General features: G+C 40.7%; 1 protein-coding gene across 1 annotated transcript in view; it reads left to right on the top strand.

The window, feature by feature from the left end:
- PROX1 (prospero homeobox 1) overlaps window positions 1-19,036 on the top strand; it is a 318,666-nt gene that overhangs the window by 257,782 nt on the left and 41,848 nt on the right. The window contains exons 4-6 of the mRNA XM_081000513.1: window positions 2,567-2,672; window positions 4,717-4,854; window positions 10,155-10,349. Coding sequence (XP_080856639.1) covers window positions 2,567-2,672; window positions 4,717-4,854; window positions 10,155-10,349 — 439 coding nt within the window. The remainder of the gene's footprint in view (window positions 1-2,566; window positions 2,673-4,716; window positions 4,855-10,154; window positions 10,350-19,036) is intronic.

Genomic DNA, 19,036 nt, shown 5'->3' with positions numbered 1-19,036 from the left:
GCTGTATGTTTACTGAATCTATTCCATCATGAGTCATTGTGCGTGTGTAAGTATCCTGGAAACAGCCAGTGCTTTCTTGGAAGAACAGTTGCTTTTCAACACAAGCACTTAAAAAGAAAATTAACCAATTGGTCAGCTCAGATTTAGCAAGGGGGTCATCTCACTACTGGCCCTTTTAGCATTTCTCTGGCTCTTTTTTTAATAGTCACTATTAGGGATGCTTTTTAGCAATAATCTAATCTGTTTGAAACAAAATAGAAACGGTGTATGAGGACTGTTTTGTGAACGACAGGCAAGGTTTAGGGGAACAGAAGAAAGGGGCTTCTGAAAATTTACGTTTGAAATAATCAAGCCATACGTGTAAACGGATATTTCTGCCTTGTAAGTACTGAGAAGTGGAGGTGGTCTTGTGAACATGTGTTGTGTTGCGTGTCTGAGTTCAAATACACCCTCCCAAGGCAGAATGAAGTGCACTACCAGACCTTGCGTAACTCATCATCTCTCTACCTAACCTACCTTATGTGTTCGTTGTTGAGGATAAAATAGGGAGAGGACTGATGCCCCATTGTGAACTCATTGGGAGAAGTGCAGCACACAAACCTAATACAAAATAATAATGCAATAAGCATGATTATAATCGGGGTCCTTTCCTAGCAATGCTCTTCTAAAATAGAATGAGAGCTCTGCTTTTTCATGTGTCACTTGTTTCAATGGGACCTGCCTAGGAGAAGTTCCCAAGAAATTGTGTCTTGGGTTAACCGCTTTAGAATTATCCATTACTTAGGGCTTTAATACAGGTTGTTTTTTTTTAAGTGTTGATATATTTGTGTGTGTGTGTATGTGTGTGCAGGCTTCCTCAGGACAATTGCATAATGAAACAGATTTCTATCGGAGAAGTTTTGACTTGTCTGAAACTCTTATTGCTAAGCAATAGGTGACAGCTTGCTACTATTATTTCACTTATGCATTTTGACAGATGGCGGTTCCTAGCGCAATGCTCTTTTAGACTTCTCTATCAGTCTAATGGAGGTAGCTGTAGGTTCTTTCAACTCTTCTCTTGGCACAAGAAGTATGTCAGTCATAAATTATCTTCTTTGTAATCATTAAGCATCTGAAGCTAAAAAAAAAAAAAATTTCTAGTTCAGCCAAGCATGTTGCAGTGCGTGTCACATAAAATTAAGAGCTTTAAACCACAACATTTTCTATATATCCTTTTAGAATTAAAACAAAGCTTTTTTTTTTTTTTTGCAACATCTTGTGCTTTTAAATAATAATAAACCTTCCTCCATTCTCCTGCGCACCCAGGAGTAAAATTTTAAAATCTACTGTTAGATGCGAGGGCTCTATTTAAAAAGAGGCTTATTTAAAAAACCAAAAACCATAAACCCTCCAAGAGCAGTATATAATGTGTGTTGTATCACTGAACCTCATGTGTCTTGTCTCCCCATTATGCTGTTAGGAGAAGGTGCTTCAGTTTCTAGATCACGTTGAACTTGTTTGACCTTTCTCTGCCATAACGCATGTTATATTTAATAAGTGACATTTGTGTGCATGTGTGTGTGGTGATTGTCTTTAAAGGAAACAGCCCTCCAAGAAGCTACTGGGAGCATTCTTAATTGACCTTGTGGGGGCCACATTGATTTTGTCACGTGCATCTTCATTTCTGATAAATTATAAAGCCATTAATTTGCAGAGGAAATGGCAGGGCCAGCCTGCCGCACAGATGTGACCAAAACTGTCCTAGCAAACAGTACACAAAAGAGTGCCAAGAAGCCCCGAGAAGGAGGGGTGGTGGAAAAACCCGTCCCGAAAGCCTAGATTGTTATGGTTAGTTTCACATTCCCTTGGGAATGCTTTTGGTTATTTCTGTTTACAGGCCTGAAAGGTAATGATGTTTGAAGAATAAATAGGTATCCTTGCAGGGTAAGCAGCCATGGATCAATTGGCAGTTTTCCACTTCTTGATATTTGCTGGCCCCCCAAACACATTTCTGTGCACCTTTAAGGAAAGCTCTTATTTATTTCTAATTGGGAGAAGGGTTCTCTAAACCTTTTCCCACCCCCTGCCCCATTCATGAGGAGCTAGAGCACCAAAGATGTTGGAAAACATGGTGTATGCCCAGCAAAAACATTTCTATTTTTACTCTTAGCATAATTCGATGTGAGTGATGTGGTACTGAGGGAAGAAGAATGCATCAAAAGGTAACTGCGAAAAGGTAGAGGGGAATCTTCTTCTTGGAAACATATGCATTGTGTGTTTGTTTCCTTAGCAACAGGTGAGCGCACACCTGGCGTTCAACCTTGCACCCACAAAATTTCCGCCGCCATCTCCTAAGAAACAAATGAGGCCCAGTTCAAGATTTTCATGGAAGTAAGTTCTCTCGTGTTCTACAAGAATGGTTCCCAAGAAAGCATGTAGGTTTTCTCCAATTCCAGTTTTGACCCTTCTGAGGTGTGTTGCAACTTGAACGTTAATTTGTCGGTCAGTTCCAGGTACAACTCTTCTCCCAAAAGGTCTTATCAGTTTCCAAGCAAAGCGTTTTTCCTTAACTAATTTCATCCTACATGCAGGAAGGTCTGTCTCCAAACCACTTGAAAAAGGCCAAGCTCATGTTCTTTTATACCCGCTACCCAAGTTCCAACATGCTGAAAACGTACTTTTCAGATGTAAAGGTAGGAAAAATCCTTTTATTCATTTATTTTTATTCCCTCTTGCTTTTGGTTGCATGTTTTAACCCCCTGAATGCTTTTTTATTAATTTAAATTTGATTTCGCTAATAATATATCTTGGCAAACTGTTGTTATTATTATTATTATTTTTTGCTATTGTTATTATTTTGCTGCTAAGTCATTCTTAAGGTCTGTGTTTATGCTCTCCCTGTTCTGTTTATCTCCTTTACCCTGTGGACATTAAAAAAAAATAATCACAGTAAATTTGTAATTTTTTTTAAGCACCATTGGACAGCACGCTTTTTGCATCTGTGAAATGTCTACTGGTGGCATTAGCCTACTATACAAGAGCATTTTGAAAGTGCTCCTTTGATTGTTCCATTGCAGCCGGGTTCCTCCTATTCCGCTTAGATTAGTGCCCGCTGCAGAGACCCATTTTTCTTTACGTCAAAAAAGAAAAGCGGGAAAAAAAGAAATACTACATTGAAATTCTCCATGCAGTAGCTGCTTAAAAACAAAAGTGATGATTGTCTCTTATTTACAACTTAATTTGTTGTTGATGCCGAGTACACTGAGCATAAGGAGGATGAATAAACTGACAGATTCAGGCCACATTATTCAAATGAGGATATGAAAGCTGTCGACGTACAGCTGCATCCTCCCCTCATTTTACAGAATATTAGGACCTCCTGGTTTTTTGTGTTTTGTTTTTTTAAAGTAATTGTTCTTTCACATCAACTTGATTTTTTTGTGTTATAATCATCTACTTTTTTTTGCGGGGGGAGAAACAAGTTTGGGTTCCAATTATTGTAATGATACACATGGTATCATTTTGTAAGCCTTTAAAAATAAACATCACATTAGTTTAAATTTGCCGTGTTAAAATTCTTCTCTTCTTGCCCCCCCCCCCAAATTCTACAAAAACTTTAGCCATGATCACCACCTCTCCTCCACTTTTGCAAATTTGCCTTCGGTGTTTCAGGGATGTTCTTAAACTGGCCTCCTGTGAAACTGGCCTGCTGTTCACTTTAAAAAAAAAAAAAAACCCAAAAAGAAAAAGCTGGTATTTTGTATTTTGTTAACTACCTTTCACTTTTTTCTTACTTTTTTTTTTTTAAAAAAAGAAACTTGGTCTATCTTGTTTAGTTAATTGGCTTCTATTTAATCAATTTAAAAACTGGGGTGTTTTGAATTGCACACCCTTCCTCCCATTGGTTGCAGCATTTTACTTAGAAATATTGGTGCTTTGTGGGCTGTTTTTAATGGGTTCTTCTTTAATTTTTCTTTTTGCATGGCATACATGTGTACGTACATTCAACATATTCTGCCCTGCTAGAGTTTCGGGCGAAACTGGTTTTCTAGGCTTTTTCTTACTTCTGCTTTTTTTAAAAAAATTTAAGAAGTGCTTTGAAAACCTTTTTGTCCAGAAAGTCAAGTAGGGTGTTGGCGAAGAAAACTGAATGTGTGTATTGCTGTTAACGACTGCTCTGTCATAGGCTTTTGCTTAAATAATAATAATAATAATAATAATAATAATAATGCATCATCCATACAGTGCCTATGCCTGGTTAATAACCTGCCATGACTCATCCAATGGGCCAATGAAAATGCTTCTGTGGCAGTATTACCTGCAATGCAACAATGTAAAGAATTGTTCTGGAGACGTTGGAGCCATTGGTGCAGCTTGACCGCAGTATGGCTCGAGGGAATCCTCCTAAAGGCTCTCTCTGATGTTCTCTCTGCTCCAGGGTCTCGCAAACTTGGGTCTCCGGCTGCTTTTGGACTACAACTCCCATTGTCCCTAGCTAGCAGGACCAGTGATCGGGGATGATGGGAATTGTAGTCCAAAAAGAGCTAGAGGCCCAAGTTTGAGAAGCCCTGCTTTGGTGGATGCTGATGTAGGCAGCCCTACAGAAAAGAAAAAAGTCTCGCTAGTATGTAGTGCCTGTTGTCTTTTTTCAGCATGTGACAGCCGAAGTCGGTCTTCTTGCGATGTTGCCGAGTGATATGAAATATTTTGATGTTATGCCACCTTATATTTATATAGCATCATTCATCCAGAAGAAGCCCAAAGTGCTTTACAAACAGCCAATATAGGGATCATTCACCCACCACTGAAAGGCAGCCACTTCCGTGGTGGAAGGCAACAGCCATTCGGGGTCAGCAACACCACACACCAGTAGATGTAAATATTAGATACATTCCTCTTTTCTTGGGGGAGCGGGGTTGGAGGGTGGGTTTCCACGTTTAATATTTTTGGAATGTTTTATTTCATGGTGGGTAAAGTCAGCCTCTCCTTTAACCTGCTCTGTAAATTTGGTTGGGCTGAATGTGTGATCCGGGCTGGGTTAATGTTTATTTTAGGAAAGCTGCGAAGTAGACGCTTGTAGGAATTGTGCACATAATTTTCTCTCTCTCTTTTTGCATTGAGCTCCTTTTAAAAAAAAAATGTCAGGAGATGGGAAAGGGTTACTTATCTCAAGAAAGGAGATTGATGTCTTCAGTCTTAGCCAGACAGAATACTGGTACAGTAGTCTGGTGGAATAAGACCAATACTACTGCTTACTGCAAATAGGGTGTAAGAAGGCAGTACCCAATCTGGTTCCTTCCAGATGTTTTGGATTGCAATCCTTTCATTCCTGACCGTTGACCAGGCTGGCTGGGTCTTTCTGATGAGTCTAGAACATCTGGAGGACACCAGGTTGGGGAAGGCTAGTGAAAAATATTGACCATTGGCCTTTCTCAGTCAGGCTTGTTCACATTGACTAGCAACAACACTATAAGCTCTTCACAGCCCTTCTGCCTGATATTCTTCAAATGGCTATTCCAGGAATTGAACCTGGAGCATTCTGTGGGCTAGCCATTCAAAGGTGTCATGCACAGGTCAGGAAAATGTGGGTGGGAATGAGGAGAGGCTTTCTGTGGGGAGGGGGGAGGCCTGCAAGCTCCTTTTGAGTAGATTCTTTCCATGTGTATGGAGGTAGTTTTATTTATAAAAGAAGAGAAAGGCCCTGTGATAATGGCATGCTTTGGGAGGCATGTTTACTTTCATCTGGAATTGCAAAGGGGCATGGTGTCACCCATAAACTTGTGTCTGGACAGTTGACCCAACTTACTTTAAACCAGTTCTTCTATTTTAAAAAAATCAGTGTATCCTCCATCTCAAGTCACCTTCTTATAGTATTTAATTAGCCAAACCATGCGAGGCAACAGTAATTCAAAATCAGCTTGCCTAAACTTTAGTGTCAAACTTTTGGTTGGTATTCAACCAACTCTTACTCAGAGTGGGTCCAGTGGCTATTAGCCCCAGTAGATCTACTCTAAGACATAGTTGAACACCACCCTTTAAAAAAGAAAGCTTTAAAAAGATTGCGAACAAACTTTAAACAAACAAACAACCTCTCACAATTTTCACAAGTTCATGCCAGCAGATACAGAACAACATGTATGAATCACTACTTCAGCAAAACATTATAGATCATAATATGCCAGTCTTACCAAATATCCCTGCTGGAACAATAGGTTGGGGTTTTAGTCCCACTGAACTCCTTGGTGTAAATGATCAATAAATTGACTTCCTAAGTATTTGCTATGTACACAGGCCGATAGTTAAGACAGGTGAAAGAGAAACCCAATGCAACTTAATGCATGAATTTACATAATGCATTATAGCCAAAAAATCTAGACACAATTAGACTAACATGAGATACCCTGGTCTAACTTAGCTGCATGAGAATGTTGCCTGTACTCTCAAAGACCAAAACCAATGGGTTCAGGAGTGCCAACTTAGCCCCGTGACTGTGTGTGTCTGGGGCCGTGGGTGCCATGCCAGCGCTCATGGCCCTGGCACTGAAATTTGTGGGTGCTTGGGCACCCAGGGCCTCAGGGAGTTGGCACCTATGGTAGGTTTGATAGTGTAGCTATTCATGTTTCTAGATAAGAAAGAGGTCTTGAAGAAATTTCTGGGTCAGATGCTTTTAGTTAATGTGAAGGAAGAACCAATGGAAGGACTTCATAATGTACGGTGGCAGAATAGGAACTCTTTCTGTTGTATTAGCAGTGCCTATAAAAAACCTCAAGGAACACTCTTAACACTAATGCAATCAGGGAAGAAAGGATGGATGGAGCCCATCCTCCAGGGTCCTTCTTTCCACCACAACCCCATGTGCCCCATTAAAAATCCATTCCAAAAAATCAAGAGATCATTCAGAGTGGCCTCCAGTGCGGCATGTGAATCTATAGTTGGAACAGAATCCCTGGAAAACACACAAGGGCTCTTTGGAACCCAGCCCATGCACTGCAATCTATCCTAATACGTTGTACAATAAATATACAAAGTCCAGTTTAGTGCTCTGTGCTGGTCTTGTACTCAAGGGAGCTTACTCCCCCCCCCCCCAAAAGACAATTTAACTAATTTGAAAAGAATAAAATATTTTTCATACACAGATAAGCCCCAAAAATCTTTCGTTTGTAAATAAATCCAAACTGATTTCTGTGGATCAATCTTGCTTACTTAGTTTATTTGAAATTGTCCCATTGATTTTTTTTATTTTTCGAATCGCTTATGCATGAATCACCGTACCCAAATTTCACCCTTGATTTTTCTGCTGCTTTACTTAAGGAGCTGCCATTAGTGAGGCTGTATAAGATGCAACCATCTTATAATTTTTTCCCTAAACTGGGGGAAAGGGGAAATCTCCTGAGTCGGTATTGTGGGAACAAAAAAGGATTCTCCTTGTATCATCTTCTTTCGCTCCACTTGATGCCGATTTTAATGTATAAGCTAATAATTCTAAGACTACTAAATACAACAGATTCAGTGTCATTTTAGCTTTGAAGAACAGGCGCTTCCAGGCTTTTCAACCCAGCAGTGTTAAATGATGTATCTCATTCCCTCCACCCCTTGAGTCAACTGCTGCCTAGCCAGATTAAGGTGTCAGATTGATTTGTTTTATACATCTTTTGACCATGCTCATTGAATATTTAGGAAGTTTCTTCAGCCCATATTGAGGCTGAGGTATCCCGTGGGAAGCATTAATCAAAGTCACAGAGACTCTTACACTGTGGAAACACAGACTCTTTATTGTAGCGATTAGTTTTTGCAGTAACACATTAACACACTACAGAGCTTTTCTTTTATAGAACAATTGATCCTTTTCTTGTACTCCACTAGAGAAGGGGGGGGGGAATAATTAACTCTTTAAAGTTTAGCAATTTTAAAAAGACTGATTTATCTACACCAGAATGTTGAGGCGAGAGAGGGCATTTGTCTCTGTGTTTGTGTGTGTGTTGCACACACATTTGTATGTATGCACAATTAACTCACTCTCCGAATGCTTCTATACTATTCGAGCTGATTAGTTTTGTTCCTTAAGCGCTTATGTCTGTAATTTTTGCATGTCTTACTTTTTTTTTGTCCACATTAAAACTTTCTCTGATGTTTCCATGCTGCAGCAATAAGCATTAAATCTCTCTTTCTGTCCTATTGCTAAATAATGACATGCGCACCTACTTTTTGTTGTTGTTGTCCACATTAGGTCATTCATGACCATTCTAGAAAAAGAATCCCCTTTCTATTTTCCTCCCCTTCTACAGTACTCTTGCCCATATGAGACAATGTCTTGTAACAATGCAGGGGCCTAATCTCCATGTCAAAGCAATTTTCATTCCCCAGTGCACACCCTGCTATCATTTTGTAATGTTTTGTTTCTTATTCTAAAAGAATTAAAAAGGAACAGTAAGCCGTCACGGGGGCCTGTAGTCCTTATCTCAGTGTCTGGAAATTTGGACAGTGTATTTTACTGCTGAGATAAAATGGAAAGAACTCCAAGTTCAGCAAATCGTAATGGGTTTAAGTTCTATTGAAATCGGTAACCAGAAGATCAGATAACGGGGGTCCTTCAGTTGTCTTTTTAATCAGGTTCCCCGCAAGGGCTGAATAGAGACAGAGCAGACACACAGAGTGAAAATATAATTCTTGGATAGGTTAAGTACATGTTTGAACTCTTGCAAGCAGAAGCGATTTGATGATGACTTAATCATTTTCTGGTCAATTATCTGTAAGGACCCTTGCAACTGCAAGGCAATTATGATGCAAGTTGGCCTTTTGGGAGAAACACCAGTCTCCCTGCTTCTGTTTCCTTGTTACTTAGATTCCCTGCCATAAATTTTCATTCGTTTATTATCTTTGCTAGCATGGAAACAACTTTCTGTGTAGTAATTACAGCCCCAATGCACACTTTAGCTGTCATCTTGTTGGAGGCCTGGATGTTCTCATGGCCAGCATTTGATAAGTGTTCTTTGTTGATTTTTGATTAATGCACATCTCTTTCTGGGGGCCGGGGGAAGTGAATGCCTGTGATGACAAAAGGCAGGGGGTAGTATATCAGCCTGCCAGATATATAGCTATGGATTTATTGGTTTTAACTTGGCAAGTTAAGTTGCATCTGTCCTTTACACGTAGGAAGGGCTGTCAATAAGAAGGGATCAGCTGCAACGCAGCTTAGGTGACATCTTCAGTTCAAAGGTCAGAGGAACAGTAAGGAAACTTGTCCCGAGAGATGTGGGCACTTTTAACCTTGACCTTCTGACTTCTAATAAAGGGATCCAGTGCATTTTCCTCCATCTTACGGATGAGCTGGAAAACTTTAAATTTGCTGGATGGAATGCCTAGGGATTAAAGGAGGATTTGCGGATTTCGATACTCAGGATATGATAAGCACCTACAAGTCACATGCAAATTTTTAAATTTATTTTTTGCAAAGTGAGAGCAACCCTATAGGAAGGCCCCATTTTTGTTTAGAGTGTGTGCAATAAAGAGAGAGGGGAATTCTTTTTAGCTTGACATAGAACGAGAAAGGAATTTTGCATCAGATCTATGCGACACACTGAAATGTAACCAACCTGAAGTTACTTATGTCCGTTACACCACCTGCCCATAAATATTTTCTAAATTGATTTCACACTTTTATTTGTGGGGAATAACTACTACGTAACAGGAAACACATTGCAACCCCACCTATCTTATATGTGGCTCCATAAATAATTGCCTTCAATGGGCAAGACATAGTCACATTTTACTGTTTTGGCCACTCATCTCTTATATCGGACAAAATACATCAGCATAAACCTAGAAAGTCCTGGACATCTCCTCCTGTAAGAGCCTAGAAGTTTGCTAGTGGTGACTCAAAATTTGAAAGTGCTTTCTATGCGTGATACATAACTTGATAGAACAGCAGTGCTCTTTAGCAACCTTAGGAACGAGATCCAGTCCTTTCCCATTTAAAAAATTGGTGCAGCATTTTTCTATCATTTGACTCGACCACTCAAGCCTCTTTACCCCTTGGGTTTAAAAAAGGCTTTTGAAGCTTGGCTATGGGGCGGGTGGAAGAGAAGGGGTGGATGTAAGAAAGGATGTTGTGAAATGGGGAGGAAAGAGAGAACGTGTCAACGCTCTAATCCTTCTTGCTCTTCTGATTTCCACAGTTCAACAGATGTATTACCTCTCAGCTCATCAAGTGGTTTAGCAATTTCCGTGAGTTCTACTACATTCAGATGGAGAAGTATGCACGCCAAGCCATCAACGACGGGGTAACAAGCACTGAAGAGCTGTCCATAACCAGAGACTGTGAGCTGTACAGAGCCCTCAACATGCACTACAATAAGGCAAATGACTTTGAGGTACGCTGTGACCTTTCTGGGTTTCTTCCTCTTCTATGCATGCATATAATTGAAATTTTCTTCCCCCCCTCCCTTTTTATGCATTTTCACTTATTTTGGAAACTGTTTCTTTTACAGTGCCCACCTTGCGAATGATGTTAATGTGTTTTGTTCTATGTTTTGTTAAAAAGGGAAGAAGGTCATTTTTGCCTGCCTTATCAGAAAGCAGGAAACTTTTCTGTCTCGATAGCAGAGCGCTGCATTTGGGTTGCTTGCGTTTCAGCTACATTTTCAAGAGCTATTTTCTTGAAAAAGCCACCCTACTCGAGATCTTTTGACTGTAGCTAATCGTTTTGCAACCCGGACAGAAAACGCAGCTCGCGAGCGAAACAAAAACAAACAAAAGCGCGACTTAGTTGTGTCTCGGTTCCATTGAAATCAACGGGGACTAGGCCTATCTAAATGTCTCTGGATTATACCCCATGGATTGGCAGCTTTGATTGAAACTCTTCCTTACAGGCCAACAATGAGCGGGTATGAGCCAATCACCGAGGCCTTGGCTCAGCAAGCGATTGTTGCTAACCTGCTGACCTTCCGTAAGCCCCACGGTGGCAAATTCCTCCGTGCTGATGATAAGCATTTTGCACTGTCAGATGCAGGGATGAGGCGAGAGGGGCTTCTGGGAGTTGTCACTCTGTGGCATTGAAGCCTTGTGGCAGTGCGTTGGTATTATCTGCTCAAAGGATGGGCCACATTGTTTGGTATAAGCTGCACAGTGGCGTGGTCAGAAGGGGTGGCAAGGGCTTTTGTTTCTTTCCCTATGGAAGTAGTACTGCGCTAGGTACAAAAACGTGCTCTGAAGCATTTCTAAAGTGATTGCCATCACCATCATCACCACATCTAAGTGATTCAGTTGGAAAGGTACGCAGAAGGTTAGGATGCAGATTTCACTTCTACTCTTACTCATTCACCAGAGCTTTTTATTTCAGTATGTGTTGCCAAAACAAAACAGCCATGGCCCATCAGGCTTATTCTTTATCAAATGTGTGCCCTACCTTGCGGTCCTGGCTACTGAAGATCCCTCTAGATCAGGGTTTCCCAAACTCGGGTCTCCAGTTGTTTTCGGACTACAACTCCCACCATTCCTAGCTAGCAAGACCAGTGGTCAGGGATGATTGGAACTGTAGTCCAAAAGCAGCTGGAGACCCAAGTTTGGGAAACCCTGTTGTAGATGCTGCTGGACTGTAGCTCCAATCGTCCCTGGCCTTTTATGGGCCATGCTGACTGGGGCTGATGGGAGTTGGAGTCCAGCAACCTCTGGTGGGCCAATGACTACACTACTCTTGGATGGAGTTTCTTCTGAAGAAACCAAGAACAAATACAAAAGGAAAGTGCATTTGACACCCTCCTAATAACAATTTAGCAGAAGATGAATAAGGGTTATATGTACACAATATGAGCCTCTTCTCATAAATCACGTCTCTGTCTGAAAATGTAAAAGCATTAATATGCATTTATATATTGTGTTGCCCTCTTTCTGTCTTTGAGCTACCCATGTGAGTCTTTCTATGTTGCACAGTTTAAAGCATGGAGGAAATGGCTTTTAATTGGAGCAGCCTGAGGCTGCAACATAACACCTATGGTATATTGTTCCCAGTAGTTTGCAATTATCTGATCTGGAGATTGCAGCATAAGTTTTGCCCCCCCAATAAGTTAATTTCTTATAACACAGAACCCCTTTCACTTGTGTTCAAATGCATGGCTATGAAATTCCTAATTCATACAAACAGCTGGATGGCAGCTTTAAGACTGCTATCCACAACTCCACGCACTAGGCTGAAAACCTGGACCTGAACAGGCCATTACTGCATATCGTTTAATCTGAAGGTATGCATTCTTGCCTGATCAGCGGCCAGCCCAGGTGACTAGCACTGAAGCAAAAATGACATGTACTGTGGTGTTGAAATTGGATCTGAAGTCCTTGAGCAAATGGAGCGTTTTCCATATTTAGCATCATCAGAGTTCCTCCCCTTCATACTTTTATTGCTGATCCTTTAATATAATTGAAGCCTGATATGCCTTTCATCTTAAATAATTTAAATGGATTTTCCTAAACCTTTTCTGCTCGCTTCCTCTTACGGAGTTAACATTCATAACGTATTGAAGAAATGGGGATAAAATCTCATAGAAAAGAAGGGACTCTGGGCGAATTATGGAACCTGTTTTCCTTAAGATCTATTACTCAAGATACACCTGCCAGAGCCACATCACACATTGTGCAAGCGGCGTCCCTGTGGACAACACACATGCTTTTTAGACTCATGAATGTCCTTCAGCAGTTCATACAAAACACATCCTCAACCCACTGTGGAGCTGCTGGGGCCTGCCTTTGCTCTAACATATGAGCTGGCTTTTCTGACTTCCTTTCACAATGCCTTGGAGCCGCCAGCAGCTGTTAACAGAACTCAAATAAGATCCTTAACAATCCTCATGCCTCCTTACTTTAGATTTGTCACAATCGCCTCAGGCTCATAGCCAGAGGTAGCTGAAACACCTTGCAGAAGGATTTGGTGACTGAACGAGTAATCTCTCTCTGTTTGCAAGAAGTGTACCAATTTGTTTCTGTGTTTCTGTGTGCTGTCATTGGAGGTCAGTTGAAATTGTGAACACATTAGGCTCAGCTGCAACACAAAACTGAACCAAATCATCTTTAGTAGTAAGCAAAACTTACATTCTGATGAATTAAAGATACGCGTGCTGGGGAAGGAGGATTTTCATATGTCCATCCTTGCACGTTACTGTTTATCACAAATGGTAACTTATAGAGAGCATCCTACACCACCCTAATTCATTTATGTTTTCAGCACACATTAAATAGAAGCTCTCCCTCCTAAATAAACAAAACAAAAAACACCTCAGCAGCTATGTGTGCTGTTTGCGTAATCTCTAGTATGTTTTAAACTCAAGTATCTAAAGACTGCAATTCTAAACACACTTAGAACAAAGCTCCATTGAACTTGCAAGTAGACCTCTAGATATGCACTCCAAATGCGATAGAAACATACTTATCCTGGATGGTTTGCAGAGAATATTTTAAAGGGAATCAGAACATGAAAGAGACAGCAGCTTTCTATGGGTTTCTTACATAAGTCACACACGCACATATAGTATTTGGTTTTAATATTTAATTGTTAGGGTGGATTTATTTAGCTCTTTGTTCTCCCACCGGCTTTCCCCCAGTCATGTAGTGGTAGCACTGGACCAGTTCCAGTTTATCTTCAACTTCCTTGCCCACCTAAAGATTAGGTAGGCTAGCATATCAAACTTGTGAATGGCCACTGAACATTTTGGGATTTTGCAGAAATCTAATTGCTTGTAGGCTGCGAGTGGCAGATCAACTCAACCTAGATGAGGAGCACTTGTTCAAATTACACTTTGTTCCAATTGCACTTAGATGCAGCTTTCCCCATTGCATTTCATACTTGGGCAAATTTATGTGAGGATAAAAGAAGTGATTGTGAAATGTACTGGTGGGATTCAACCAAGTTGTTATGTGCATGGAATGAGGTCCACTTGTGAATGAGACCTTTCTCGCTTTGTTCCCCATACTCTTTAAATCTGTTCCAGAGGTTGGGGTGTAAGAGGTGGAAGTCCCATTGCACAAGCAGACCTCGTTCTGTGCTGGCATAGCCCACTTAGCACTATGTTGAATTCCACCCTATGTACCTGTGTAAATTGCTGTGTCCCCCCCCCCCTTTAAAATATACACAATTGGCATTTGGGAAGCAAATTAGCTGCATACCCCCATCAACATGCATTCCACACCAGTTGTGGTTCACTGTGAGCTCCTAGATATAAAATAGATACATTGCATAAATACTCATGCATGGATGCTTCTACTTTGCAACTAAAAGTAGCTTTGGGAAGTTGATTTGCATTTGGGAACGGGCATTGAAAACAAGAGTTAAACTCTCCATTCTGTCTTACAAAAATCAGGGCCTTCTGCAGCTGCTTTGAGGAGAGAGGAGGAAGGTGTCTGGAAATCCAATAGCAGAACTCCCATGTCATGTGGCCCTCAGTTATCACGTGCCGTGAGAAGCATGTAGTTATGCCCATGGTGGGATACAGGAGCTAAACTCATGAACTTCCCCTTATGCATATATTCTGTGTAAATTGGACTTGCTCATGTCAGTCACCCAGCCCTTTTCCATGGTGCGGACCACATCTCCAGAGCCAACCTGCATAGGCACTCTTGCCTGTATACCTGCTTAAAGGCTATACATGCAGTATGGAAGATGAGCCAAAGGCTGACTCATACACCATACAGAGTGTGGAACCTACATATCTGGTCCACATGTTGCTGCCTTGTTGTATTTAATTGTTTGTGGATTAAACGGTATTGGGGATCAACCTGCTAAATGCTATAGCAAGCACTATGCTTACAGTGAAGGAAAACAGGTGAGTGAGGAGAGGGGCCATGCTTAGTAGCCCTTCACCTGGACATTGATGCATACAGTGCTGTGCAAACATTTGAAGGAAGGGAACCTTTGCAATCTGGAACCCTGGTTGCTCAAGGCTCCAGATCATGTTCTATATCCCTATAGGTTTCTGTGCAGATTTGGCGTGGCACCACTTCCCCACTTGTGTATGTATTAACTGTATGCAAAACCCCTGAACAAGGCTTGCAGTGTTAATTTTATGGAGAGAGACAGCTGAAAGGTCTTGTGAGACATGCTGGGAGGATCCTTGGAGCCAAAAGGTAGGCAGCTAAGGATGCTAGTTGTGCAAGCATCACCTTGTTTCAGTGATTGCCAGTGTGTGCAGGTATTCCTTGCAAAGTCTACCCTCCCCTATTCAATGGAAGTGTCTGCTACATGAGCCCCTAGAAGCTGCCAGTTGCATTGAAGCGAGAGGTGGAAGGCTTTCAATGGAGGGGCTTCCTGATACACTGCAGCACGCATGGTGTTTGAAATTAGAAATAAATATATACAATAAGAATGCACGAACTAAAAAGTGGACAGTATAGCCAGTACAGGATGCACCTGTTTTACGAGCACTGTTGTTTATAATATGGACATTCGTAGTAGATTTGAATACAATAAATTGTGATATACTTTCATAAATAGTTTTTCAGTCACTGTAATCTCTGACAAGTGGGTAGTTTCTGTTTGCCTTTCATAAGCAATTACTTAGAAATGTAAGCTGAAAAGTCCTAAATTCCACAGTGATGGATGTATGAACCTGCCTTTTACTAAGTTAGATCATTGGTTCATCCATCTCTGTGGGAGAGGTCTTTCCCAGCCTTGCCTTCTGTGATATTTTTAACTGGGGATGTCAGGGATTGAACCTGGCATCTTATGTATACCAAAAAAAGGTGCTCTACCTGTTGATGTAAAAATCAAAACTCTGCCGATGTACTGCTGTGAAATCTTATGGCTGAGTTTTTATTTTGAAGGGCATAGTAATGAGATCTGGGATTTCTGGAAAAGCAGAGAGGTGGTCAGGAAGAGGGAGGAACAGATTCATAATGGGGACATGTACATTCCCTTTCACTAGAATTCTCCTGTCAAATGGCCTGGTTTGCCCATAACACTAAGCCATGGTTTGTTTAACAGATCATGGGTTCCTACAGACAATCAAATAAACCCATGGTTTGTTTCTCCAAAGTCTTTTTTCATCTGCTCTTGCCTTGTACTTTTGTAGTCAGGTGAGTGTCTGGGTAAAGGTGGCCAAACAAGCCATAGTTAAGAAAGAGTGCTGGGTTTGCATGTAACATCAATCCATAGTTAAAATAAACCGAGATTTGCAAGCCAACAGCAAATCATGGATTCAGTGGGTAGATTGTTTGGTAACCCAACTATAGTTCAGCCTCTTGGCATGAGTCAGACATGCAAATAAGCCATCATTTAATAAACGATGGCTTGGTGTTGTATTCAAACTATGCCTCTATCCATAACTTCATTGTCATACCTAGTTCCATTTCCTTAAGAGGTTGTAATTTAGGATTTTAGCCTAGCAAAATCAGTTAATGTATTCCTAGGTGTACTTATTTGCTACATTTGTTTTTAAATGTTGTGGGCCAGAAACTTGCACTATGTGAACTTGTGTTCTCTCAAATATAAGCTAGAGAGTTGCAGTAGCCTGACTAGTAAACTGTGGTTGTCATGTATAAACCTTTGCATCCTGGATACCTTTGTAAGCTTATAACCACCAAAGGGGTTCTTGTGGGCACAATACCATCTTTGAGGACTTTTCTAGGTATTCACAAAATCTCTGAGCCCTCCCCCTTCCTCATTGCTCCCTGTGTCTTGTGATGGGGGAAGAGGTTCAGCCCCCTCCAAAAAAGGGAACTTAAGGAGGAGGTTGAAAAAGGGCCACACTTTTCCACTTCATTTTCTAGTTGTGTGTGTTTTCCAATGTTCAGATTAGTAGCTGAAAAGGAAGTTGAATGGCCAAGAGAAGAGAAGAGAAATGGGAGCAATATTGGATGCTCAGGCAGGAAAATGGAATAACTAAGGGAGAACCAGAGAGAGAAAAAGTGAGATCTGTAGGGGATTGAGGAGAAAGAAATAGAGTGTGTGTGCACGCACGCACACACACACAGATTAGCTGCAGTAAAACAGAGTCTCTTGAAATTGTGTGTTTTTTTCATCCTCTCAATATCATATAACAGAAACATCTGTATCCATTGACTGAAATGGAAAAAAAACCCCAATGACTGGTGTTTTCCAGCACTGCCATGACTCAAAAACATGAATACAAGGCATGTATCCTCATAACTTTTACAAGGGTTACTCTGAAAACTACCACCAAATCATTGGTTACCTCTGCATCCAGAGGTGTCCTGTAATGTCTTGGTGCTTTGGTTTTCATCATGTGTAAATTTTGTGAAGATCCGTTACAATCTTTGCCTGTAACTTCATCAGTGTTTTGGTAGCGCTGGTAAGCACCAGCTCTGTGACTTTTACTGTGGACTGTACCAACGTAGACCTTCAGAGCCGACAGGAAAGCCCAGTGTGCGTGCGCTTGCTCTCTGTGTCAGGGAGGGGTGTGTCTGTGTGGAATTACCAAAGGGAGGGGGAAGAGAAGGAAGAGGGTGTGGCACCCTCTCAAAACTTCAAATCTGTCATGGGCCCCCAAAGACTGGAAACTTAGGTGTAAAAGAATAGATGTAACATTGTGGGCTGGTCATTGTCTAACCAACGACAGTGCGCTATTATTTCTCGGATCTCTCACAATTCTATAATCTTTCAAGTGTATCATTTTCTAAAGTCATGCCTATCGATGCTGATCTTCACACTTGCCCCCCCATACAATACATGTAACCTAGCATTAACTAAAATGCCAAACTGCTGATTGTTCTACCCATTATATAATGTACGTACTATTTTGCTTTAAGTCTGAAAGTTAACAACAATCCACATATAGACTGTAGAGCATTTCATGCTGTCCCCCCTTTTAGTTTGCTTGGTTAAAGCCTCAGACAGATCCCTGTGAAATCTGTAAGCGACTTTTACCCTAATGAAACAACGGGTCAAAATTAGCTGAAGTTGATTAATTGGTTGTGGTTCTGACTTCTAACATCCACGGCATGTTTACCAGCAATACTGTTGCAAACATTCTGGAAGCAGTTACAGATGGGTAGCCGTGTTGGTCTGCCATAGTCGAAATAAAAAAATTCCTTCCTGTAGCACCTTAAAGACCAACTAAGTTAGTTCTTGGTATAAGCTTTCGTGTGCATGTATCTGAAGAAGTGTGCATGCACACGAAAGCTTATACCAAGAACTAACTTAGTTGGTCTTTAAGGTGCTACAGGAAGGAATTCTGGAAGCAGGCTGCAAAAACTATGTAGCACTGTGCATTTAACCGCTGGTACCACCTAGGCTGAGTGCCTGTGCAAAGGATGCCTTAAAGCTAGGCTTCACATTTTGAGTGAGAAAGTTCTAACAGGATGCAGTCTCCCACACCTCCTACCAGGGCTAAAAATATTATTTTAAAGTATGCAACAAAAAAGTGAGAGGCATCAGTTTTAAAGATGCATCAGTTTGATGCGGCTGCAACAATGATAGGACATTAGTTTCCACTTTGCAATAGGAATAATAAGACTTCATTTGCACTTTGTTATATATTGAAAATGCCTGGATACATGTATTCTTCAGACATTTGATAGCAGTCTTATTTCCCCATGCACATTTATTATTATTATTATTATTTCATAATAAGCTCTAATTCCTCTGATGTGCAACAGAAGAATTTGAAACTTAAACATTGGGGTTTGAAAATAATTAAAATATTCCTGCTGGACTGATTAATTATATCCAAAATCAATGAATGGAAAGATTGCAGAATGGGATTCGTGGTAGAACTCTTTTCCTCTATTTTCCATTAAAAATATAGAGACGTCGTAGCTATCTCGTTGCATCTTAAACAATGTTGATTTTTATTTCTTTAAAAAGTATGAAAACATCCTTCAGGAAGACAGTTTCCCTCAGCTCAGCCAGTATATCTCATTTTATTAAATTCATTTGCAAAAGTTATGCAAGTATAAAGTGGGCTGTAACAATATTGTAAATGCCACTTTTAATTGTTAATGAACCTGGTGTGGACCCCTAATAATAATTATACATTCAATTGTTGTTCCTGGTTCAGGAAGTATTTAATCAGCTGAACCAGGCATGGCAATTGAGGGTATATGTAGTTTTTGAGTC

This window comes from Podarcis pityusensis (genome assembly GCF_964106645.2).
Source record: "Podarcis pityusensis genome assembly, chromosome: 3".
In the NCBI taxonomy this organism is placed as follows: Eukaryota; Metazoa; Chordata; class Lepidosauria; order Squamata; family Lacertidae; genus Podarcis; species Podarcis pityusensis.
Note: the sequence above shows the minus strand (reverse complement) of the source record. Positions and strands in the feature narration are given on the sequence as shown.